This window comes from Tursiops truncatus, chromosome 19 (assembly GCF_011762595.2).
Source record: "Tursiops truncatus isolate mTurTru1 chromosome 19, mTurTru1.mat.Y, whole genome shotgun sequence".
Taxonomy (NCBI): Eukaryota; Metazoa; Chordata; class Mammalia; order Artiodactyla; family Delphinidae; genus Tursiops; species Tursiops truncatus.
The window spans coordinates 6,502,064-6,523,792 of NC_047052.1; the positions used below are offsets into that span (position 1 = coordinate 6,502,064).

At 43.6% G+C, this 21,729-nt stretch overlaps 1 protein-coding gene across 1 annotated transcript in view; it reads right to left on the reverse strand.

Moving 5' to 3' along the window:
- The window catches only part of HSD17B2 (hydroxysteroid 17-beta dehydrogenase 2), a 61,674-nt gene extending 40,817 nt beyond the window's left edge, over nt 1-20,857 (reverse strand). Inside the window, exon 1 of the mRNA XM_019940508.3 lies at nt 20,580-20,857. Coding sequence (XP_019796067.2) covers nt 20,580-20,847 — 268 coding nt within the window. The 5' untranslated portion in view covers nt 20,848-20,857. The remainder of the gene's footprint in view (nt 1-20,579) is intronic.
- Between the last annotated feature and the right edge of the window lie 872 nt (nt 20,858-21,729).

A 21,729-nucleotide genomic window follows, 5' to 3' on the forward strand; every position in this document is an offset into this window, starting at 1 on the left:
TACAGGCAGGAAAGAGAAAGAACTAGGTCACCTCCATCAGGGCAGGGAAACTACTGGGTTATCTACTTCACTGTTCAGTCCTCTGTGCCTAAAACAGTGCTGGGATCTAGGTCCCAAAAGTCTGAGAGCCTTATGTTTATATATGTTACCTTATTTCATGCCCAAGATCTCAAGGTAAAGTGGGTCTTTTTTAAAAAAATAGATTTTAATTTTTTAAGCAGTTTTAGATTTATAGAAAAATTGGGAAGAGAGTATAGAGAGTTCCCATATGCCCTGCAGGTAGTTTCCCCTATTATTAACATCTTACATTAGTATGCTACGTTTTCTATAATTAATGAACCAATACTGAGTCATTATTATGAACTAAATTCCGTACTTTATTCAGATTTCCTTACTTTTTACTTAATGTCCTTTTTCTGTTCCAGGATCCCATCCAGGATCCCATATTATATTTATTCATCCTATCTCCTCAGGCTCCTCTCAGCTGTGACATTTTCTTAGACTTTTCCTTGTGTTTGATATCTTTGATGGTTTTAAAGAGTACTGGTCAAGTATGTTGCAGGATGCTTTGTTTTCACGTGGTTTGGTTAGTGGAATTTTTTTTCAAACGGTCCCAACCCCGTATTTCACAAGAAACTTTACAAGCAAAGTAACACCTGTAAAAACATGTTAAGCAACTCCGTAAAAAAATAGCATACTACTACATAAAAAGTAAATTTACTTAAGATTAACATAACACAAAGAAGGGAAAACTACCTGGACATGTCGTTAAATTGCCCTATTATCCCAGGGTGGCTTAGTTCCTCCTCCCTATGATTATCTATAGTTTCATCTGCAAAGGACTGCCTTAATAATGTCTCTGTGTATCTTTTGCACAGGAAAGGTGTTTCCTGACTGACAGGATGTCCTTCTTGCCAACATGTAGCCAAAAACTCACTTGGCTGCTTCTAACATATAATGGTGCAAGATGCTACCTGCCAAAATTGACTAAAATCCTGCCCAGAAATCCAAGAGATCTCCGATTTACAGAAGTTCTCTATTTTCTGTTTCATTAACCATGACCGTCAATGACTTAGTTCCTTCCAACAGGGTTGGGATGTCCCTGCCACCACACCCCTCTGATGCCACCATGGATGTTGTTCAATCAAAGCCCTTTCTCCCTTAGAACCCACTCCCCCACATACGCCTAACCAACCAGAGACAGCAAAGAGAGGAAGCTATTTGCCATCCCTACTCACACACAAAACATTGTGTTATTTTCTATTTGGATCCAGGCTTTCATTCCATTGTTGTTTATCCATTCTATACATACCAGTTTGCATCTGCTAATCCCAACTTCCCAATCCATCCCTCTCCCACGCCACTGCCTCTTGGCAACCAGCAGTCTGTTCTCTATGTCCGTGATTCTGTTTCTGTTTCATAGATAGGTTCATTGTGTCACATGTTAGATTCCACATATGAGTGATATCATATGGTATTTGTCTTTCTCTTTCTGACTTACTTCACTTAGTATGATAATCTCTAGTTCCATCTATGTTGCTGCAAATGGCATTATTTCATTCTCTTTTTATGGCTGAGTAATATTCCGTTATATACATGTACCACGTCTTCTTTATCCATTCTCTGTCAATGGACATTTAGGTTGTTTCCATGTCTTGGCTATTGTGAATAGTGCTGCTATGAACACAGGGGTGCATGTATCTTTTTGAATTATAGTTTTGTCTGGGTATATGCCCAGGAGTGGGATTGCTGGATCATATGGTAATTCTATTTTTAATTTTCTGAGGAACCTCCATACTGTTTTCCACAGTGGCTGCACCAACTTACATTTCCACCAACGGTGTAGGAAGGTTCCATCTTCTCCACACCCATTCCAGCATTTGTTATTTGTAGACTTTTTAATGATGGCCATTCTGACTGGCGTGAGGTGGTACTTCATTGTAGTTTTGATTTCTCTAATAATTAGCGATGCTGAGCATCTTTTCATGTGCCTACTGGCCATCTCAACAGCTATTTATTAAGTACCTACTATGTGCTATGCACATAGTAGATCATGGGGGTACAGAAGTACATAAAACCATCCAAGTCCCTGTCGCATGGAACTTACATGGTAGAAGGAGATGGGATACATCCAATAAACACACAAACAAATGCATATTATATTAAGAGATGATGAGTGCTGCGACTGGGGAGGAGGATGCCAGGTTCTGTATGGAGATCAGGGAAGGCACCTCTGTGCAGGAGCAGTTGAACCGATAACCCAGGGAAGGCTGAATAGGCACAGGGAAGAGCTCTTAGGACATAATTATTAGAGGAAGAACAAGGAGGCCATTTTGACCAGAGCAGAGTAGGTGAGGAAGGGAATAATAGGTAAATCAGAGCAGTGGTTCAAGGCCAGCTCAAGTGGGGCCATTAAGCCAATGGTTCTCAACTGGGGGATTTGGCCCCCACCCCAGGGAACATCCAACAATACCTGGAGGCATTTTTAGTTGTCACAGTTGAGTGGCATCTAGTGTGTAGAGTCTAAGGATGCTGCTTAATATCCTACAATGGACAGGGCAGCCCTACAACAAGGAAGTATCCAGCCCCGATGTCTGTGGTGCCAAGATAGAGAAACCCTGCTTTCAACCATGGTGATGACTACAGCTTTTATTCTAAGTGTGATGAGATGACATCAGAAAGTTTTGAACAAAGGAGTGACATGAGCTGACTTTTATTTTAAAAGTATCTCTTTAGATACTGTGTAGTAAATCATAACTTGAATAGTAAGATATAAAGGCTACTATTTATTGGCCCCTTCTTATATTTGAGACACTGTACTACACACCTTAACTAGGATATCTCAGTCTTTTTATTCATTGTTCCTACCACTACCTGACATTGTATGACATATTGGTATGTTAATTTTTTTAATATAAATTTATGTATTTATTTATTTATTTATGGCTGTGTTGGGTCTTCGTTGCTGCTCACGGGCTTTCTCTAGTTGTGGAGAGTGGGAGATACTCCGTGCACAGGCTTCTCACTGCAGTGGCTTCTCTTGTTGCGGAGCATGGGCTCTAGGAGCACAGGCTTCAGTAGTTGTGGCATGCGGGCTCAGTAGTTGTGGCACATGGGCTCTAGAGCGCAGGCTCAGTAGTTGTGGTGCATGGGCATAGTTGCTCTGTGGCATGTGGGATCTTCCCGGACCAGGGATGGAACCCGTGTCCCCTGCATTGGCAGGCGGATTATTAACCACTGTGCCACCAGGGAAGTCCCGGTACGTTAATTTTTAAATATTTGTCTCTCCCAGTAGAATGCAGACTTGATGAGGGCAAGAACTTTGCTTTGTGACCTGTTGAATCTCTAGCACCTAGCACAGTGCCTGGAGTACACTGGGAAGTCTGTGTTTGTTGAGTGAATAAATGGCTCCTAGGGTCAATCTGCTTATCCCCATTTCACAGACAAGAGAACTGAGTTTCAACATTTGTTGCCTGAACCACAGCTATGAGTAAATCTCATCTGCGTTTTGTGGCCCATTCCCAGGAGGACAATCTCCAAGTTTGGTGACAATTCCCAGAAAGAAAAGTTCCCAATGGATACTATTCTAGGTGACTTGTCTAAGTAGCTATGTTACACCTTAATAATTTTTGACATCCATATCTACTTATTCATTCATTCGCCAAGTTTTTACTGAGATCATACTGTGTGCCAGGCACTGTGGTAGGCACTTGGGATATATTGATGAGGAAGATAAATGTGATCCCCATCTGTATTAGTCAGCTCAGGCTGCCATAACAAAATACCGTAGACTGGATGGCTTCGACAACAGAAATCCATTCTCCCACAGTTCTGGAGGCCAGAAATCAGAGACCAGGGTGCCAGCATGATCAGGTTCTGGTGAGAGCTATCTTCCTGGCCTGCACGAAGAAAGCTCACTGCAGGCCTCCTCACATGACAGAGAGGTATCTCTTTTTGTAAGGATGCTGACCCCATCATGGGGGCCCCACCCTCATGAGCTCATCTAAACCCAGTCACCTTCCAAAGGCCCCATCTCTGAATACCATCACTTTGGGGGAGTGGTAGGGCTAGGGCTTCAATATATGAATTTTGGAAGAATGTAATTCTTTTTTTTTTTTTTTTTTGGCTGCGTACGCAGCTTGTGAGATCTTAGTTCCCCGATCAGGAGTCGAACCCGTGCCCCCTGCAGTGGAAGCATGAAGTCTTAACTACTGGACCACCAGGGAATTCCTGGAGAGAACGTAATTCAGACTATAGCACCATCTTCACAAAGTTTACAGTCCAGTGTGGGATACAGACATTACCTGTATGATATAAAAAAGAAAATGATGATTGTGTTGAGTGTTACAGAGGAACTAAATGAGTGCTGTGATGAATAACTGAGGCAGACGGGACCAGCCTTGAGGAGGCAGATCGTGGAAGACTTCTCCAAGGAAGTAACATACAAACAAATCACCAAAAATTTAGTACAAGGAAAAATACCTCATTAATAACTTTTATACCGATTACATACTGCAGTGATAACATTTTGGATATATTGCATTAAGTAAAATATATGATTAACATTAATTTTACCTGTTTCATTTTTTTAAAATGTGACTACTAGAAAAATCTAAATTACTTCTGTGGCTTGCATTATATTTCCACTGGACAGCAGTGCCATGTACTATTCCCTTCCAGCTAAAAACACTAATAGAAAGGGAGAATGAGTGACACCCCAAAGAGATGAAGTGGAGGTGGTGGGGATGGAAAGCAACATGTCGGGAGGTTGAGAAGTCGAATAGGCAGAAATGACTAAGTGACATTTTCAAAACAGAACAGTCTGCTAATGGTTCCAGGTTTCTTTTGGGGGTGATGAAAATTTGGGATTAGTTAGTGGTGACAGTTGGATAACCTTATGAATATACTAAAAACCACTGCCTTGTACACTTTAAATGGTGAATTTTATGGTATGTGAATTATAAGTCAATAAAAAGTAAGATATAAAAAATAATAGAAGAATAGGGCAGTCTAATATCTACCGTGTCTGCTATGACAGAAGAGCCTTGAATTTTCTGGAAAGCTTACTACTTTCAGCTGATTTGTGTGTGTGGTGTGTGTGGCTTTTTTTTTTTTTTTTTTTTTTTGGTAGGTGGTTTGAGGGTGAGTATTAAAGGAAAAGGGGCTCTTAAATGTTTTGATGGAAAGCAGTGTGGAGAACAGGAGTTCACCTTCACTGGAAATGAGAGTCAGAGCTGACTTGGAGAAAGATTGGGGATTTGCAAACATGTTTTAGAGAGCATGGATAGACCTCTCACAGGGTGTATGAGCCCCTCATATAGGGACTCAAGCAGATGATATCTTGACTTAATGGGGCAGGGTGACCCTCCCTGATATCTGAGTCACTTTGATTATTTGCTTGATTAAACCAAAACGAACTTCTATCTATGGTTATATATTCAAGGTTAGAACCTCCTTGCATAGTGCCAAGGGGATACCCTGCCCATGGGCGACTCTCCACGTCCAGCCTTTTGTTGGTTCCCAGCAGCAACCAGAGATGAAGCTTCCCTCAGGGACAAAAACACACACAGTCAAGTCTTCTCTGTGCATAGTCTCAGAGTTGATTTATAACACCTTTAGAAGGTAGCCCCAACCAAAGAGTCTCGCTCATTAATTCACTCAGCTTCTCTCTGCCTCACACTGGGCTGAACGCTGGGGGTTGAATGATGACCGAGATTGACCCAGTCACTGCCCTCAAGGGGCTTACCGTCTGGTGGGAAACTCAGAGTCCATGGCTGGCACTATGGACTTTTCCTATTCCTGCTAAATTTATCATTGGTTATGTTGGTATTTGCTGTCTTAGTTTGCAATCCCTGTCATTGTTTTTAACTCAGGAGAATGAAAAATGGTGACGATTTCAAGGATCTCTGTCTCCTCTGTAGACTCTGCACAAGGGGCATGTTAATCTTAGCCTGTTTGGAATGCGTGCCTCTTCCAAATCTCCTCTGCTCTTAGTGCTTTTTGGCTTGCCTTCTTTTCTCTGTGGTCCAAGTCACTAAGTGCCTGATCTGCACGGGTTCTGATCTGCACGGGCGCTGTGGATCCTTATGTTTCTGCACCTTCAGTGCAGCCAAAGCCTGTGCTGCTAGGAAAAGTTCTTAGGAAGCACTTTAGTTAATGAGTTATGATTAGATGAAGGATCAAAGAAACAAGGAGAACCGGAAGTCGTGACCAAGAGATGTCATTTAGCAAAGTGTTTACTTAATCAAGAAATAACGGTAGATTGGGCTTCCCTGGTGGCGCAGTGGTTGAGAGTCCGCCTGCCGATGCAAGGGACACGGGTTTGTGCCCCGGTCCAGGAAGATCCCACATGCCGCGGAGCCGCTGGGCCCGTGAGCCATGGCCGCTGAGCCTGCGCGTCCGGAGCCTGTGCTCCGCCACGGGAGAGGCCACAACAGTGAGAGGCCCGCGTACCGAAAAAAAAAAAAAAATCTATCTCTGCTGCTTCTGAGGCTGGCTGAATTCTATCTGTCAAAACAATGAAGTGCTCAGTCTGGGATGTTCTTGTGTTACCTTCAGTTCCAAACCCTTTTTTCTGAAACTCTCTCGTTTATAGCAGTGTCAGTCTCCTGGTAAAGCCCCAGGGCTGCTTCATCTCTTCCATTCCATTGGGGATAGAATATTTAGTCTCCTTTGTGAACTTCTTTTCCAAACAACTCCCAGCACCCTCTGCCACTGTGTACTCAAAGCAGAGAAAAATACATTCAGACCTGGCCTATTCTTCAAGCTCCAGTTCAATCCCCAATTTCCTTTTTTTTTCCCTTCCTTTCGACTGCCTTTATCCAATTCCCCCTTCCCCGCCTCTGGTAACGGCAAATCTGATCTCTTTCTCTATGAATTTGTTCGTTTGTTTGTTTTTGAAGTATAATTGATCTACAAGACTATGTTAGTTCCTGTTACACAACACAGTGATTTGGTCTTTCTATACATTTCAAAATGATCACCACAAGTCTAGTTATAATATGTCACCATAGAAAGATACTACATAGTTACGCTCCCCACACTGTACATTTCATATCCGTGATGCATTTATTTTGCAACTGGGAGTTTGTACCTTGTAACCTCCCTCACCTATTTCTCTCATCGGCCGCCCCCCTCTATTTGTTCTCTGTATCTATAACTCTGCTTCTGTTTTATCATGTTTGTTTGTTTGTTTTGGTTTTTAGATTCCACATATAAGTGAAATCATAGAGTATTTGTCTTTCTCTGTCTGACTTATTTCACTTAGCCTAGTACCCTCTAGGTCCATCCATCGTATCACAAATGGCAATGTTTTATTCTTTCTTTATGGCTGAGTAATATTCCTTTGTGTGTATGTGTATGTGTATGTGTGTGTATCTCACATCTTCTTTATCCACTTCCTTTCATTTCCTTTTATTATTATTGGGTACCCATCATGTGACTTGCTCTGTACCTGGCACTTGGGGACACCGTGATCAATAAAAGTGATATGGCCCGTGATCTAGGGAGCTCACACCTTAGGACAGGGTGTCTCAACCTCAGCAGTATTGACATCTGACATCAAGTAATTCTTTGTTATGGGGACCATCCTGTGCATTGTACAATGTTTAGCAGCATCCCTGGCTTCTACCCATTAGATACCAATGGACTGTTCCCATGCCCCCAAGTTGTGACAACCAAAAATATCTTCAGTCATTGCTAAAATGTCCTCTGGGAAGCAAAATTGCTCCAGTCAAGAGCTATTGCTCTAGAAGGAAGAAGACATCAAACAAATACTCATAAAGGTTGGCAAATGTGATGACAGGAGACATTCTGTTTAACTTGGCAGGAACAGAGAGATAAGAGTCCAACGTGGAGACTACCTGTTCCAGCCCAGAAAAATAGCTGGTATTACTTCCAACATGAGGCTTTCTCTGATTGCTTTATTGTCTTTTGTCTTCTCTAGTTTCCTGCCGTAACATTCACTGATTTTGTACTATGCAGCAGGCATCGTACTAAGCATCTGGCATGACTTATATGATTTTATTCTTGTAACTACCCTATAACCATAACTGGCACCACAAACCATTGACGATTCACTACATAAGTGAATTGAAATAAAGTAAATTGAAGGAAAGCTGAGACAGTGACTGCTTGTACTTCTTCTTCATCCCCTGGGCAAGAGCCTCCCACTTCATCAATTACCACAATCTTCGTTGCACTTTCAATGTCTTCTTCATTGAGTCCTTTCTTTTGGGGCTCCAAAACCGCTGCCCCAAATTTCTCCCTCTCCAAAAGTTCTTTTGATCTTACTATTCCCTAGAGCTAATCTCCCATCTTGCTCCTTCCTTTTTCCACCAGTGTTCTCAAAACTTCAGAGTTGCTCACCAACACCATCCCCTCACGGTCCTTGCATTGGGGCTCCTTCTTATACCCTTTCCTGAAATCTCTCTCATCAGTTTCCCCAGAGAACTGAATCCAGAGGTATCTTGTCGTCCCACTCAATCTGTCCTCCATACCGGAAGTTGTTCATAACTTTCCTCATTGGAACTTTCCTCTTCCTTGGATCTGCCTCCTACACCATTCAGATCTACCTTCTACCTCCTCTTCTATACGTTTGGGTGGCCTTCACTGTCCAGTTCCCTGTTCTAATCTCTATCAACACTCTTCTCTCAGGCATTGTTTTAGCTTTCAGAGCTTTATTTATCCTACCCATGTGGAAGACTAACCTGATTGTATCTCCAGTCTTGGGCTCCTTCTGGATTTTAGCCTCACTTTTCGAATTCATCTGGACACTGCACCTGGATACAACCTTGGCACCTCAGATTTGAAGTGTCTCAAACAAAAGGCTTTATCTTTTCTTCAAAGTCAGTTCTTTCCCCTCAGCCTCTCAAAATCTATTGTTTCTCTTAGGAGGAAGAATCATTCTCAGTGCCTCAGAATCATGGTCTACATTCATTTGTTCATGAATTCATTCCTTGAGCTTGTCGTGGCCACCACGCTTTACATATTGCCTGCCCTCGTGGAGCTCACCGTCCGTCTAGCAAGATAGACTGTCCAAAGAAATCACCAAGAGCTTCGCTGAGGGTTATAGTAGGGAAAGTCTAATGTGCAGTGGCTGTCTCCTCTTCTCTACCTAGACCCAATGAGCTAGCAAGTCCTCTGATTCTCCCATCATAAGGTCCCTCCAATCAGCTGCTGCTCTCCAAACTCCTGGCCTCTGCCCCAGACTCCTAGGGGGTCTTATCTCCTCTTACTTCTTCTCCGTTCTCTGAACACTCACATGTTGCATTGCCTTGTAATGTCCTGTTTCTTATCTATCCCCCCAACTACACTGTAAGTTTATTCAGTGTAATGAATGCATGCTATTTGTCCCTGTATTCCCAGTACCCAGCACAGAGTGCCCAATAATTATTGGTGAAATAATGAATGAATAGATTCTAATCCCCTTTGCACACTACCAAAAACTTCACAAAACTCAACAGTACCCAAGGTAGGTTTGAAGTAATAACCTAGAGGTAGCCAAGTGACAGCCCCAGGGCACAGCTGGGAATATTTGGAAAATAGGAACTGACTCCCTATGAGGAGTCACCTTGCAGGGGGCATTAACGGCTTCTCATGGGAAACATAACAACCCTACTGTTGGAGAGAAACCCCAAGGAAGTCCCTGCTTGTTCAGTCCTCAAGGTTTTCTGGAGCTGCTAAGGTGAGCCTCGCTGGGTGATAGACCTCTCCTGCCATTGCTAAGAGTCTGCTTTACCATCACACCCTAGGCCTGAATGTGGAAGCCAGAGATGCTTGAGACAGCTTAGCAGGTCTGAAACATTTGACCATCCTTATCCCTTTCCCCCAGAAGAGGCACATCTGCCATTCCCCTGTCTGCACTACTCTATCATCTGCTTGAACTAAAAGAAGGATAGAATACTTGCATTTAAATTCTAACACTGCCACTTACTTATTTTGTTATATGACCTAAGTTGTATAATCCCTTGAAAGCCTCAGTTTCTTCATTTTTGAATGGGATTAATGATAGATACTATCTCATCGATCTCTCCATCATGATTTTAGAATATGGGTATTGGGCATGTTGTGAATATTTACCCTACTTTCATATATTTAAAGCTTTGCATATATTAAAAAAATTATCTTATGAGGCATTGTGAAAACTGACTGAAATTAGGCATGGAGAATGCTAATCACAGTGCCTGACGCAGTTTCTAACACACAGGAAGCCTCCAATACCAGGTGGTTCTTAGCAGTACAGTGAAGTCACTACCCATGCCATCAAAGTCTTGCCATGCTGGGATTATTTTATCTATTTATTGGTTGGTTTGTATTATGTTTTTCTCCACTGGAATTAAGCTTCATGAGGGCAGAGACCTTGTCTGTCTTTGCTCCCCGTTGTATGTCAAGTGTGCTCAGGGGGACCGTTGACAAGTGGTGATTGGAAACGTGAAGACAATGACCAGTTGTGTTTCCCATCGTAGCTCAAGTCAATCCCACATCTTCTTCACTCTCGGCACCCCTCGCTCCCAGCCTAGGATTCTCATATGGAGGTGGAGACTCAGGAGGAGAGACAGCAGCTGAGCACTATACCCAGAGCAAGGGCTCCTGATCCAATGCCCTCCAAAGACTCTCTCTCTAAGAGGAGAAGCAGAAAGACAATGCAGAGAAAAGGATCAAGACTGGGAAGAATCATGGGAGAAAACTCAAGAGGCTAGAGTGACCCCATAGGGAGCTCTCAGATGACGCTAGGGCTTAAAAGGGCAAGAGCCATAGGTAGGTACAGCACAGAACTAAGGGTCCTGACACGGGAGAAGCCCTACCCATGTAAGAAAAGCATCTGTAAGTGAAAACCTAGATGAGTCTGAGGCCTGCAGAAATGAGTTAACCACAGAAAGAAGGCTTGTCTTTCAAGTGATGGTCATAAAGCACAAGAACAAAGGAGCAAGCAGAATGGAGGCCAATGAGGTAGTGTTCATGAGTGGTACAGGAGGCAGAATTACCAAACTCCTATTTCGCTTATATCTCCTTTGCCAAGGGGATTACTAAACCGGACAAGATGGGGAAGGGCAAAAGTTATTATATTTCAGGAAGCATCTACTATGTGCCATGGAGCATACATATATATTTGTAATCTTATGTAATCCTGAGAAGAGGTATCCATCATGATTCCCTTTTTCCACAGGACGAAAACTAACCTCAGAGAGGTGAAGCAACTTGTTCAAGGGCCCAGAGCTAGTCGGTGGTCTAATACCTTCTTTTAGATATTGTGTGTGTATGTGGGTGTGTGTTGGGATGGGTGGGGGCGGTAGGTTGTGGGCAAACTGCCCACTGTTGACCCCATTTAAGTTTGTAGTCAAACCTCCCTGGACCTCTATCACATAAGCCACAGTTTAGACACAGCATCCTCCATCCAGAGAGCTGCTTTCTGAGCCTAATATTAGGGCGAACACTCCTTCCTCACTGCCTATGCTTCCTTCAGTATAGAGGGATATCTATCAGTGTGACACTGGACCTCCTCTGTCTCTCACTCCTCCCTCCCCCTCGGGAGGTGGAGCAAAGCATCTGATTGGTGATTTTGACAGAAAGAACTGTACAAGACCGTTTCACTGGATGCAAAGGCCTTTTCTCTCTCTAACAGAAGAACCGAAAGGACCGTTCAGGGCAAATGATCAGGACTGGGAAATAGAGCAGAAAACTCAAGAGGGCACAGTGTCACATGGAAACTCTCCTCTCCTCCTCGGCATCGCCCTGCCTGCAAAACACCTGTGCAATTAGGCTGTGATAGCCTAGCTGTCCAACCCAAGCCCTACCTTGTGGGCAAGGCTTGAGTCTTTTCAACCTGCCTTGACTGGGTGCACCATTAGTCCTACACATCTAAGACACCTTCTCCAAGGCTTCTATCGGGAATAAAGCTGACATCTTGATTTCCACTTGCCTACGTCTATTAGTTCAGAACTCAGCTGGGGATATTAAAAAGGGAGTTGTGGATTGACCCCACCAAACAAAGCAACAACGTCCAAGAAGAACCTTGCATGTATACTGATCTAATTTCACCGCATTAGTTCCAGTCTGGTGTGTATTGCTCATACCGAGATGGTACCTGATGTTAAAAATGAGTTGACATCTCAAAGGAATGTCAAGAAATTGGAAATGGTCCAGAGGAGACTTAGTAGAATGGTGAAAGTTCTGGAAACCAGGTCATGGGAGGAATGATAAAACGAATGAGAAGATTTAGTTCAAAGCAGATTTGGCTATGATATGATGCAGTCTTCGCATTTTTCAAGGGCTACCGTGCAAAAGAGTGGTTTAATTAGATTATGTGACTTCCAAGGGCAGAACTGAGTGCACTGTTGGATATTTCAGGGAGGCGTATTTTGGCTCATTATAAAGAAAATATTTACAATGATTGGCATTGGATAAAAGTGAAATGATTTCCCTGAGAAGGTAATGAGTTTTCCATTACAGGGGTAACCCCACTGGATTAAATGGGTGATCCTGAAAAGGTCATTCAGGCATTGGGAGGTGGCTGGTGGAAATAAAATTTATCCATAGCTTGTGTAAATGCCAAAGTGGCAGAATGAGATGTTCTTTCCTCCTCATGATTTTTTCCACCCAGTATCACAACGGGCTTGATACAAATGAGTCAGGCCAGGGGCCCCTTGCATGTGACCAGACCCTCCCTGGGGAACAGGATGCAGTGGAACCCCAGCCCCTACACCATTGTTCCTACAATGATATTTCCCTAGGATGACTTATCAGTTTGCTATCTGTATGTGAACACCCACTTTCTGTGGCTTCTAGAATCTTCTCTCAAACTTTAAGTGGGAAAAGGTGTTGGTATTGGGTGGGAGGATCCTAAGGAGGTGATTCCCTCCATCTCATATTCCAGAGCCTATTGCAATCATGCTCATTCTTCTCTTTCCAGAGTTGGAGGACTCTTTCAGCAACCTCATCCTTTGACTATGTGGTCACCACCCTCATGCTGCCCTCTTTGGCTAAGAATGAGAGTTACCATCTACACATAGCCCTTTATGGGTGTTATTTCTTTCCATACTGGCAACAATCCCAGTGAGATCACTACTATGATTATCTGCATTTTACAGATAAGGAAACTGAGGTTCAGACAGGTTAATTAATTTGCCCTAGGTCAGAAAGCTAGTAAGTGGCAAGGCAGGAGCTGGTAGCCATATCTGTCATTATCCTAAGTGTCTGGTGTTAACCACTGCAACCTACTGCCCACCCTGAATGACAGTGACCAGACCTGCACTTAGATGCACATGTGTTGTTTCAAGAGAGGAACGTAGTTTTGGTTTTGTTTCTATTCCTCTCCTTAATGATGCCCAGGTTTGGTTTGACTCTACAGGCCACAGGACCTCGGTAGATGTGAGTCTTTAGAAAATAGAATTCAATGAAATCCAGATCCCTTTCCAGTGTTTCAACTGCCCTATCAAAGCCTTTGATCCATAAAAGTGGAATTTGGGTTCTAGTCAACCTAAGACCATGCTGGCCACTGACTTTCAAATTAAAATTCATCTGGCCCAGTTCCTGGACCTTGAGTCCTCTGCACACAAAGGGCATTCAAGGCTCCTAATGGCTTCTGTTTTTGAATTTTAGAATTGTTTTTTAGTACCTTTTCATGGTGGAGATGAGGTTTATCCGTAGCTTGTGTAAATGCCAAAGTGGCAGATGAGATGTTCTTTCCTCCTCATTACTTTTTCCACCCAGTATCACAACGGGCTTGTTACAAATGAGTCAGGCCAAGGGAGACCCCTTGCATGTGACCAGACCCTGCCTGGCGAGCAGTATATGTATATTTTCAATGTCCTGTTTATGGCATGAAACGCATGGGAGCTGGCAGTTCTGAGCACAGAGGAAGGATCTCATGATGCAGACTAGTGGGCAAGGGGCTGGGGGTCAGGGAACACAGGGTGCTGCATGTAGTGAATTCCATGTTAAAGAGGAGATGCCACTTTGTGACAGTGGTGAATGGGACAGACCCAGGGGTCCCTGTATCATCCAAGATAGACATGTTTCTCCATTCCACTCTGTCTCTGCCCAAGACTTCCTCATGCTCCCTGCTTACCTTGCCCCCGTCTTGTCCTCTTTGGCCCCTGGATTTACTGACGTGTGTCATCCCCAGGTGTCTGTTTATCTCCATTTGTTTCAGCAAAATGGAACTATCTGAACCATCTACCCATTAACCTGATATCTCCGGTCTTGCTTCAGAACCTTTGCCCACACCATGTCCTAGCAGATACATATTGACACCCTACGATCTAGTGTAATCCCCAACTCTGAGGCTCAGCATTGAACCCCAATGCTGGAAGGTATAAACAAAGGAATAGCATGTGGGAAGGGTTCATCTTTAGGAGCATAAATAGGGGATGCCAAAATCTGTGGGGTAATCAAGGTTCTCAGACTGACATAAACAAATGGAAAAGGCAGCTTTGGCCATGAGGGGGTAAGGAAGGATAATCTTTGATCACTTTCAGAGATAAGAACTTGTTTGTACCATGAACGCTTCTGAAGAGGGCTAAGGACAGAGCCGTAGAGGCCACCTAGTGGGAGGGGTAGGAAGAAGGACCCAGAGGGGTCAAAGGATGGAGACGTGGGGGAGAAGCATGGAAATGTAGTATCCCAGCAGGAAAAGGAGGCCGTGTCAAGAAGGAAAATACGTTCAGCAGTGCTGGAGTAGAAACCAAGCTCTGGGAACTAGGAGGGCACCAGTGACCCTTGGGAGAGCAGCTTCAGCAGCCTGGTGGGAGGGGCTGGGGGTGTGACCAGAGGATAGTCTGTTCGTGCCACATCCTGGGTGAGATGCTTAGAACCAAGTCATCACAAAGCCCTGTCCAGAGCAAGCCAACAATGAATTCACTGCAGAACAATGGGGCCTTCAGAGCTCGGCCATGTCACTCTGCCCTTTCTACACAGGTGACCCCAGCGAAAAGAACTGGCAGAGATAAGTACCTAAGCAGGTGGGCAGATTGGCACAAACCCATTGTGTCTAACCAATGACCACGAAAAGGGGAGGACATTTCACCAGCTTGGTTCGTTCACTCAGGGCTCACTCACTCATTAATATTGTATTGGATCTAACGTGCTCAGAGACTGAGGAGGGACTTGGTTATAAAAAAAGATCTGGTCCCTGCCATCAAACAGCTTACGATACATTTGGGGGACTTCATTCCATGAGAGTATCCACCAACCTAAACATGCCATCTAAAATGCCTAATAAAGTCACCGTTCAAACCTTTACGAAATTACCCAAGTTAGCAATACCTTTTTTATGGCTCTCTGTAGAGGGCTAAGGTTAAGCTCAAATTGAATGATAAAAGAGGATATGTGCTCATAAAAAAAAAAAATCTGACAGACCGACTGAATTATAGACTCACTGAGGACAGTATTGATTCATACAATATATACCAATGACCTCTTCCTTTGTAGTATTAACCATCACTATATTGCTTGTGTTTCTCCATCCTCCTTCTCCAAACCTAATCAAGGTCTAGGTCTGTATTTCCAACTGCCAATGACTCTTTACCTGCACTGCCCCCTCACTGCCCTCAAACTCAAACCCAAAGTCAAATTCACCATATGTCATCTCTCAGTTATCACCCTTTTCAAAGGTATCCCCATCCATGATGCCTTCATTTTATCTTCTCTCATGGGCATATCTTGCATCCAATCAATTGCCAAGTTCTGTATCAAGCAGAGCCTTGTGCACATAAAAGATGTTCAACACTTACTTGCCGATGAATGGACACATTTTATATCCTGGAAACCTTTCTAGGCTACTAGTAACTGTAGCTATAACACTGATAATAACTGTGGTTAAGAAAAAGGCTTTGGATGGCAAATGGGTCTGATCTGGGTTTAGTCCCATGTCTGCTGCTTAGTAGTTCAGGGACTTTGGACACCGTTTCCGCATTCACGTTAGTTATTAGGGTTATGGGAATCAAATATAAAAGGCATGTAAAGCTCTGAGTGCAGAGATGTTATTTGCTTTAGTCCCTAGTCCACTGTCAATGTTTATCCATTACAATAGTCTACCACTAAAGTCAAAGGAGCCCAAACCCCAAGCTGATGCCAACAGTATTCCATTTTAGAACCTTAATTAGACTACCTAATAAGTCCTAGAAGGGGGTCACCATCGACCTAGGCACTTTGTTTGGAGCATAAGATAAAGACTACCACATCAAACATATCTTTCTTCCCCTCCCTGATCTCTCTTCCATTGTACCCAATTTTGAAAATTCCAATTAAAATTCTCCAACTCAACAAATTTTAATGAGGGCTGGATGTGTGTCATACCTGATTAACCAGTTAGCCTGGAAGACCTCATTTTCTCTGTAGAAAGCTACTTTTCAGTTCCTAATGAGGCCCCTCCTGCACCCAACACTGGGACCCATGGCGCTCTGGGAACCCTCCTGAAGGCACCCTCTGTACCCCACCTCATGGCTATAGTGAGCTGCGGCCGTATCTGTCCCAGTAGACTAGGAAAGCCTCCAGGTGTCTGCCTTGCACACAGCAGACGCCAAATCAGTAGTTAACTTTCGAGATGGGCAAGAAACACTGGAGGGACCAGGATGAAAGCCCTGAGGGTGGAAAATCAAAGTTACTCGTGTAACTTCTACAAAATTCAAAGGGTAGGCTGAGAATGACAATGCCCAACCTCGGAAGAAGAGGAAGGAACCCCCAGGGGATGTGGGTCCAAGGTTAAGGACAACTGGGAACTCAGATCCCATCACCTAACAACATAACAACTGCATGGTCTTTAACTTTCTTCCTCCACTGCTTCTGGACAATACATGGCACATACCAAGGACTCAGTCAATAGCTGAATGAATAAATGGATGTTTCTTCTTTCTATTTCTTTGTCAGCTGTTCTTTTTTCATTTTGTTCTCTTCTTATTCTCCCTAACCCCAACCCCCCCGGTCAACACACAGAATCTCCTATCTTCCTTCCTTCCTCTCCCTCTCTCATCTACTAACTCCATCTATGAGACAGTGTGTGTGTGTGTGTGTGTGTGTGTGTGTGCGCGTGCGCGCGCGCGCGTGTGTGTGTGTGTGTGTGTGTGTGTGTGTGTGTGTGTGTGTGTGTATCATTTCCAGTTTACAGAGGAGAAAACAGAAGTTCAAAAGCCTAAAACTGGATACTTTCATGGATCACACTTCTAGTAAGAGGTATGTAGCAGATGTCATGCTGCCCCAGATCCCTTGACCATTTTTTGGTGCTCTAATCCTTACCACCTTCACTCCCAGCCACCTGCGACTTTGTCCAAGCACTGCCCAGGATGCTGGGGTCCTTTTAGCCAGTGAGCATGGAGAGCCAGAAGTGCTTGGAGTTTAAGCCTCCCCTCCTACCACCAAAGAGGATGAGGGTGACAGCCCTTAACTAATGATTGAGGTGTGAGGGTATAAGGAGTACAGCTCCCCGGCCCACAATGGGGATGGCTCTCACCTGTGACCCACCAGTGCCTCCAGATCTGCCCCGGGGGATTAAGCCAACATGGGACCCTCAGCAGGCTTCTCTTGATGCTGAACCCGGGCTTGGCCTCCTCCCCTTCCCTGTCCATCTTCCTTACTCTGGGACCTCTGTTCCTTGGAGAACTTCCTAATAAATCCCTTTCACACAAATCTTCATCTCAAGCCCTGCCCCTGGAGAACCTACCCTAAGGCAAAGCAAATGCAAGATTCAAAGCCAAGCCTGTCAGACTTCAACATTCTTTTCACTGTATTGTGCTTGAGATGCTATTGCAATCTTGTGGACCTGCTCTTCACTAATCTTAGAGTTATTTAAAAAATTGAATGGCTGTTATGGCTTCAGGGGCCTTGAGGACAAATGTGTATTCAAATGCCCAATGCTTGCTTATTTCTTCTTCTTGCTATAAGTATATGTCTCGGAGACAAAAGACCTTTATCTTAGCAAAGTGAAGTAGGGGACTCAAAGAAAAAGATTTTTTTGAAATTGTTCTTGTCATTGTCTTACACCTGGGTCCATAATTAACTAGGCACTAAGATGGACTTCACCCTCTTAAAATAATCTCTTTGTTAAATATTTTTGTTATATAAGTAATATAACTATATTAGAGTAATTCTAAGGGAAAAACAAATCCAGGTACTCTGATCCAACCATTCACAGACTGTTTGCTTCCAGTGCTTTTTCCTCTTCATGTGACATAGAGGCAGTCTTTTCCAAACAGCTAGATCCCCGGAGTGTTTTCTCTTAGTTCAGTTACCATGTTATAACGCAGTCCTGTGGTTGTCATTTTTAATTGTTGCCTATTGTTACATCCAGAGGATATACCGTAATTTGTCACCATTTCGGGTTTGTTTTTTTTCATTTTTAATGACATGTATTGTTTTCTTTCTAATTTTACAATGTCACCATTTTGATTGCTTTTGATATTTCACAATTTTAAATGAGGTTGTGTTGAACAACTTTGTGAATGTGCCATTTTGGTTTGCATCTACCCTTTTTTTACATTTCAGATTATTTCTTTAAGAGAAATGTCCAAATCTTGAATTATCAGATAAAGGACTAATATTTATGGTTTTGATGTATACTGAGACATTTCTCTCTGTATTCCCCGACACTAAAATGTGTACCAATTTGTAACATAAGCCAACCTGAAACAAAGTTTATTCCAAGTCACGATGACTTATTTTTTAATGAGTTTTGGTCTAACTAAATGAAGTCATTTAAAATTTCCCTACTTAGTACAAAGGTCTTGAAAGGGTCTCTAGAATTATGTGGAATCTATGACATTCTTCATGAAAATGACAAAGAACCTGAGAGGCACATTTCAGTTAGCCTCAATGTACGTCTTTCCTTTCTTAATTCTAAGCTTTCTAATTGTTAAGCATTTCATTGAGGGATTAGTCATTGGGCTCAAATTGCCTAATTGAATCAGTCATTTTCCATGACACTGAACACAAGTCAGGACATTTCAATGGATGATGTGAACTAACTGAACTGGGTGTGTATTTGGTGCGTTTCTGCATGCCTACATCTTCAAAAGCAGAGGATAAAGAACATTGACAAGACAAACAAGCCAGAGATAATTCCTATTTTTTCGGTTACCTTGAAGTTTGCCTCTGTTTATCCTAAGCTTTAGTATTCTTATCTATGAGCCTTAGAAACGCTGCTCCCTGAAATTGATTTCCCAGGAATATTTGGACCTCCAGGAGATCATGTTCCATTAGTGTCAACCACAGCATTGCTATTATTTTTTTTAACATGCTTAATTGTTCTGTCTTCTTTCGTACAAGTGGAAAAGTACAAAAAATAAATTTGACCTAGAATTACCCTGAAGACCATGGGTACTTGCTACTACACGCAGAACAGAAAAATTTAGACTGCTATTATAGCTTTTCACCCAGCCAGCCCCAGAGAATTCAAGTGGAAGAGTGGAAAACACAGCCAGTCTTCTGAGTGCATGATTCCAGGTGATACCAGACATTCACAGAGATAAGCATCCCACGGATCAGCTGAATTTTCTACCTTTGAACTGTTTTGGTTATTTTTTTTTTCATCGCAGAAGCTTTATTTCTGCAGTGCTTCACAACTCCAGCAAGGGCCAACTTGTGTCTCATTTTAAGAAAGAATTTCACTATTGAGTTAAAGTCAAAGGCAAGATAGACAAGTCACTTTCTAGTCCATTTCTCATTGAACTGGGCAACCTGCCTGATTTGCTTCTGTTCACACTCCGTTTGCCTTCACTCCCGCAGGTCACAGCCTGGGGGTGGGGGGCGGGGCGGGGTGGGGTGGGGTGATGACCTCCCGGCAAATGATTCTGCAGCTGGTATCCTCACCTTGGCTGGGCTTTCTAGGTTAGGATAACACTGTGGGGATCCTAATTAAAGCCCTAACCAAAATCAAACTTCACAACCAAACAAACCAGTTTTACAACACCCAGGAATTTAATCTGGCCTCACACTTGCAGCAGAAAAAGAAACACGAAGGAAAAAGCTGGCAGCTCAGCCAACAAGCAGCCGCCTCCTGGACACGCTGCCGGCTTGATCCAATTAGTAAATATTAGCGGTCCAATGACAGATCTGAAGACAAAGGTTCAGATGAGACACAAGGTTCTTGACAGCAGTCGGGGAAAACCGCAAAATTTCCAGCCCAGGTAAGTCTCTTCGATCTTTAAAAAACGAAGCAAAGTACAAGGATAACCTAAATTTGACAGCTTTTTTGCGCACCTAGGGAATAAGAGGCCAAGTCTAGAACGCAGCTGAACATTCATCTCAGAACGAAATTTGGTTTAAGCTTCAAAAAACTGAGGCGACAATCCTGGCTACAATGAAACAAACAAACGGCGTTTGCTTACTCTTATATATGCTGGGAAATTAACAAACTCGTGGCTTAGGTGCACGTCCCTTTCCCAGTCCCTCTCACCATCAGCCCCTCAAGTGCACCTCCTAAAGAAAGCAAACCGAAACAGTGTAGTGAAAGACACTGGGGATGTGCTTTCATTTACTCCATGCCAAGTATTTTCTTTTTAAAACTAATCCGAAAGAGTCCCCCTAAGGCAAAGCAAGTGTCAGTTCCCGCCCTGAGGGGGAATCGCAGTGCAGTGCCGTCCGCTTACCTGTGATCAGCACCGCCTTTTGATCCGCAGGCAACAACTCTTGGCCAGAAAAGTAAGTATATACGAGGAAACATGACAGGGAGAAGAGGATCAAGCCCCAGAAGAGGGACAGGCTGAGCAGGCAAGCCCCTCCCCAGAGGCCCGCCAGGCAGACCACCTTTCTCCCCACCTGCCCTTGGTTCTTCTTGAGTTTGCAAAAAATTGTTCCTCCCAGCACTGCGGTGACAGTCAGGCAAAGCCATCCTGGCTCAGAGAAGAAAGTGCCCATTCTCAGAGACTCTCTTCTCCTTTCCGTGCTCAGGGCCTGTTGAGTCAAATGGGCAAAGACAGGCTGCAGGCAGCCTGGGTTATTTGAACGGAGAGGCAAGAAGGGAGGGGGAGAAAACAGCCCCGGAACACCTTGAATGAGCATGAATTAAGCATACGCATACGGCCACATATTTCCTGGTGGGTAATTTAAACCAGTCTGCAGTTTAATGTAAATACTAGAGCACTTCCTATTTGACTGTTCCCCGCACGCCCACTTCACACACAACACAGATGCATACTCACCCACAACAAACACACGCATTTTTTTTAATGACCCCTGGAGAGATAACCAGTTGGGTAATAATTGACAGAATTCAATCTGTCTGAACAGTGAATAACAAAACCTCTAGCTCGCAGGAAGTCTCTTCTGCTTTAGGAGCCTGTGGTGGGTCCATCTGTGGAGCCCTTTTCCTGACTCAAGGGTGCGTGTGTGTGCATCACTGATTTTGCCCACATCAGCAGGACTCCTGCCATCCCCCACTAGAGTCAGACTGAAGCGTCAGATGGAAAGAGAATAGAGAAGTAGAGGAAGAGATTCTTGGCAGATGAGAAGTGCTTTGGTCTCACCAGAGGAAAGATAGGCCAGGGAGAGATAACACAATAATAACAATATAAATAATGGTCAGTACCTATTGGTACTTATTTGCGCCAGGGGCCGTGTTCAGCTGAGACCCTATTCTCTGCCGGGCTCTGCTCCAGGCACTGGCACTCAACAGTCAATACGCTCAGTCTCTTTGAACGCTATGTCTCTATGAAGTAAGTTCTATTACTGTAGTAATGTTATGGGTGAGTGCCCTGAGGCACAGAGAGGTTAAGAGACTTGCCCAAGATCACACAGAAG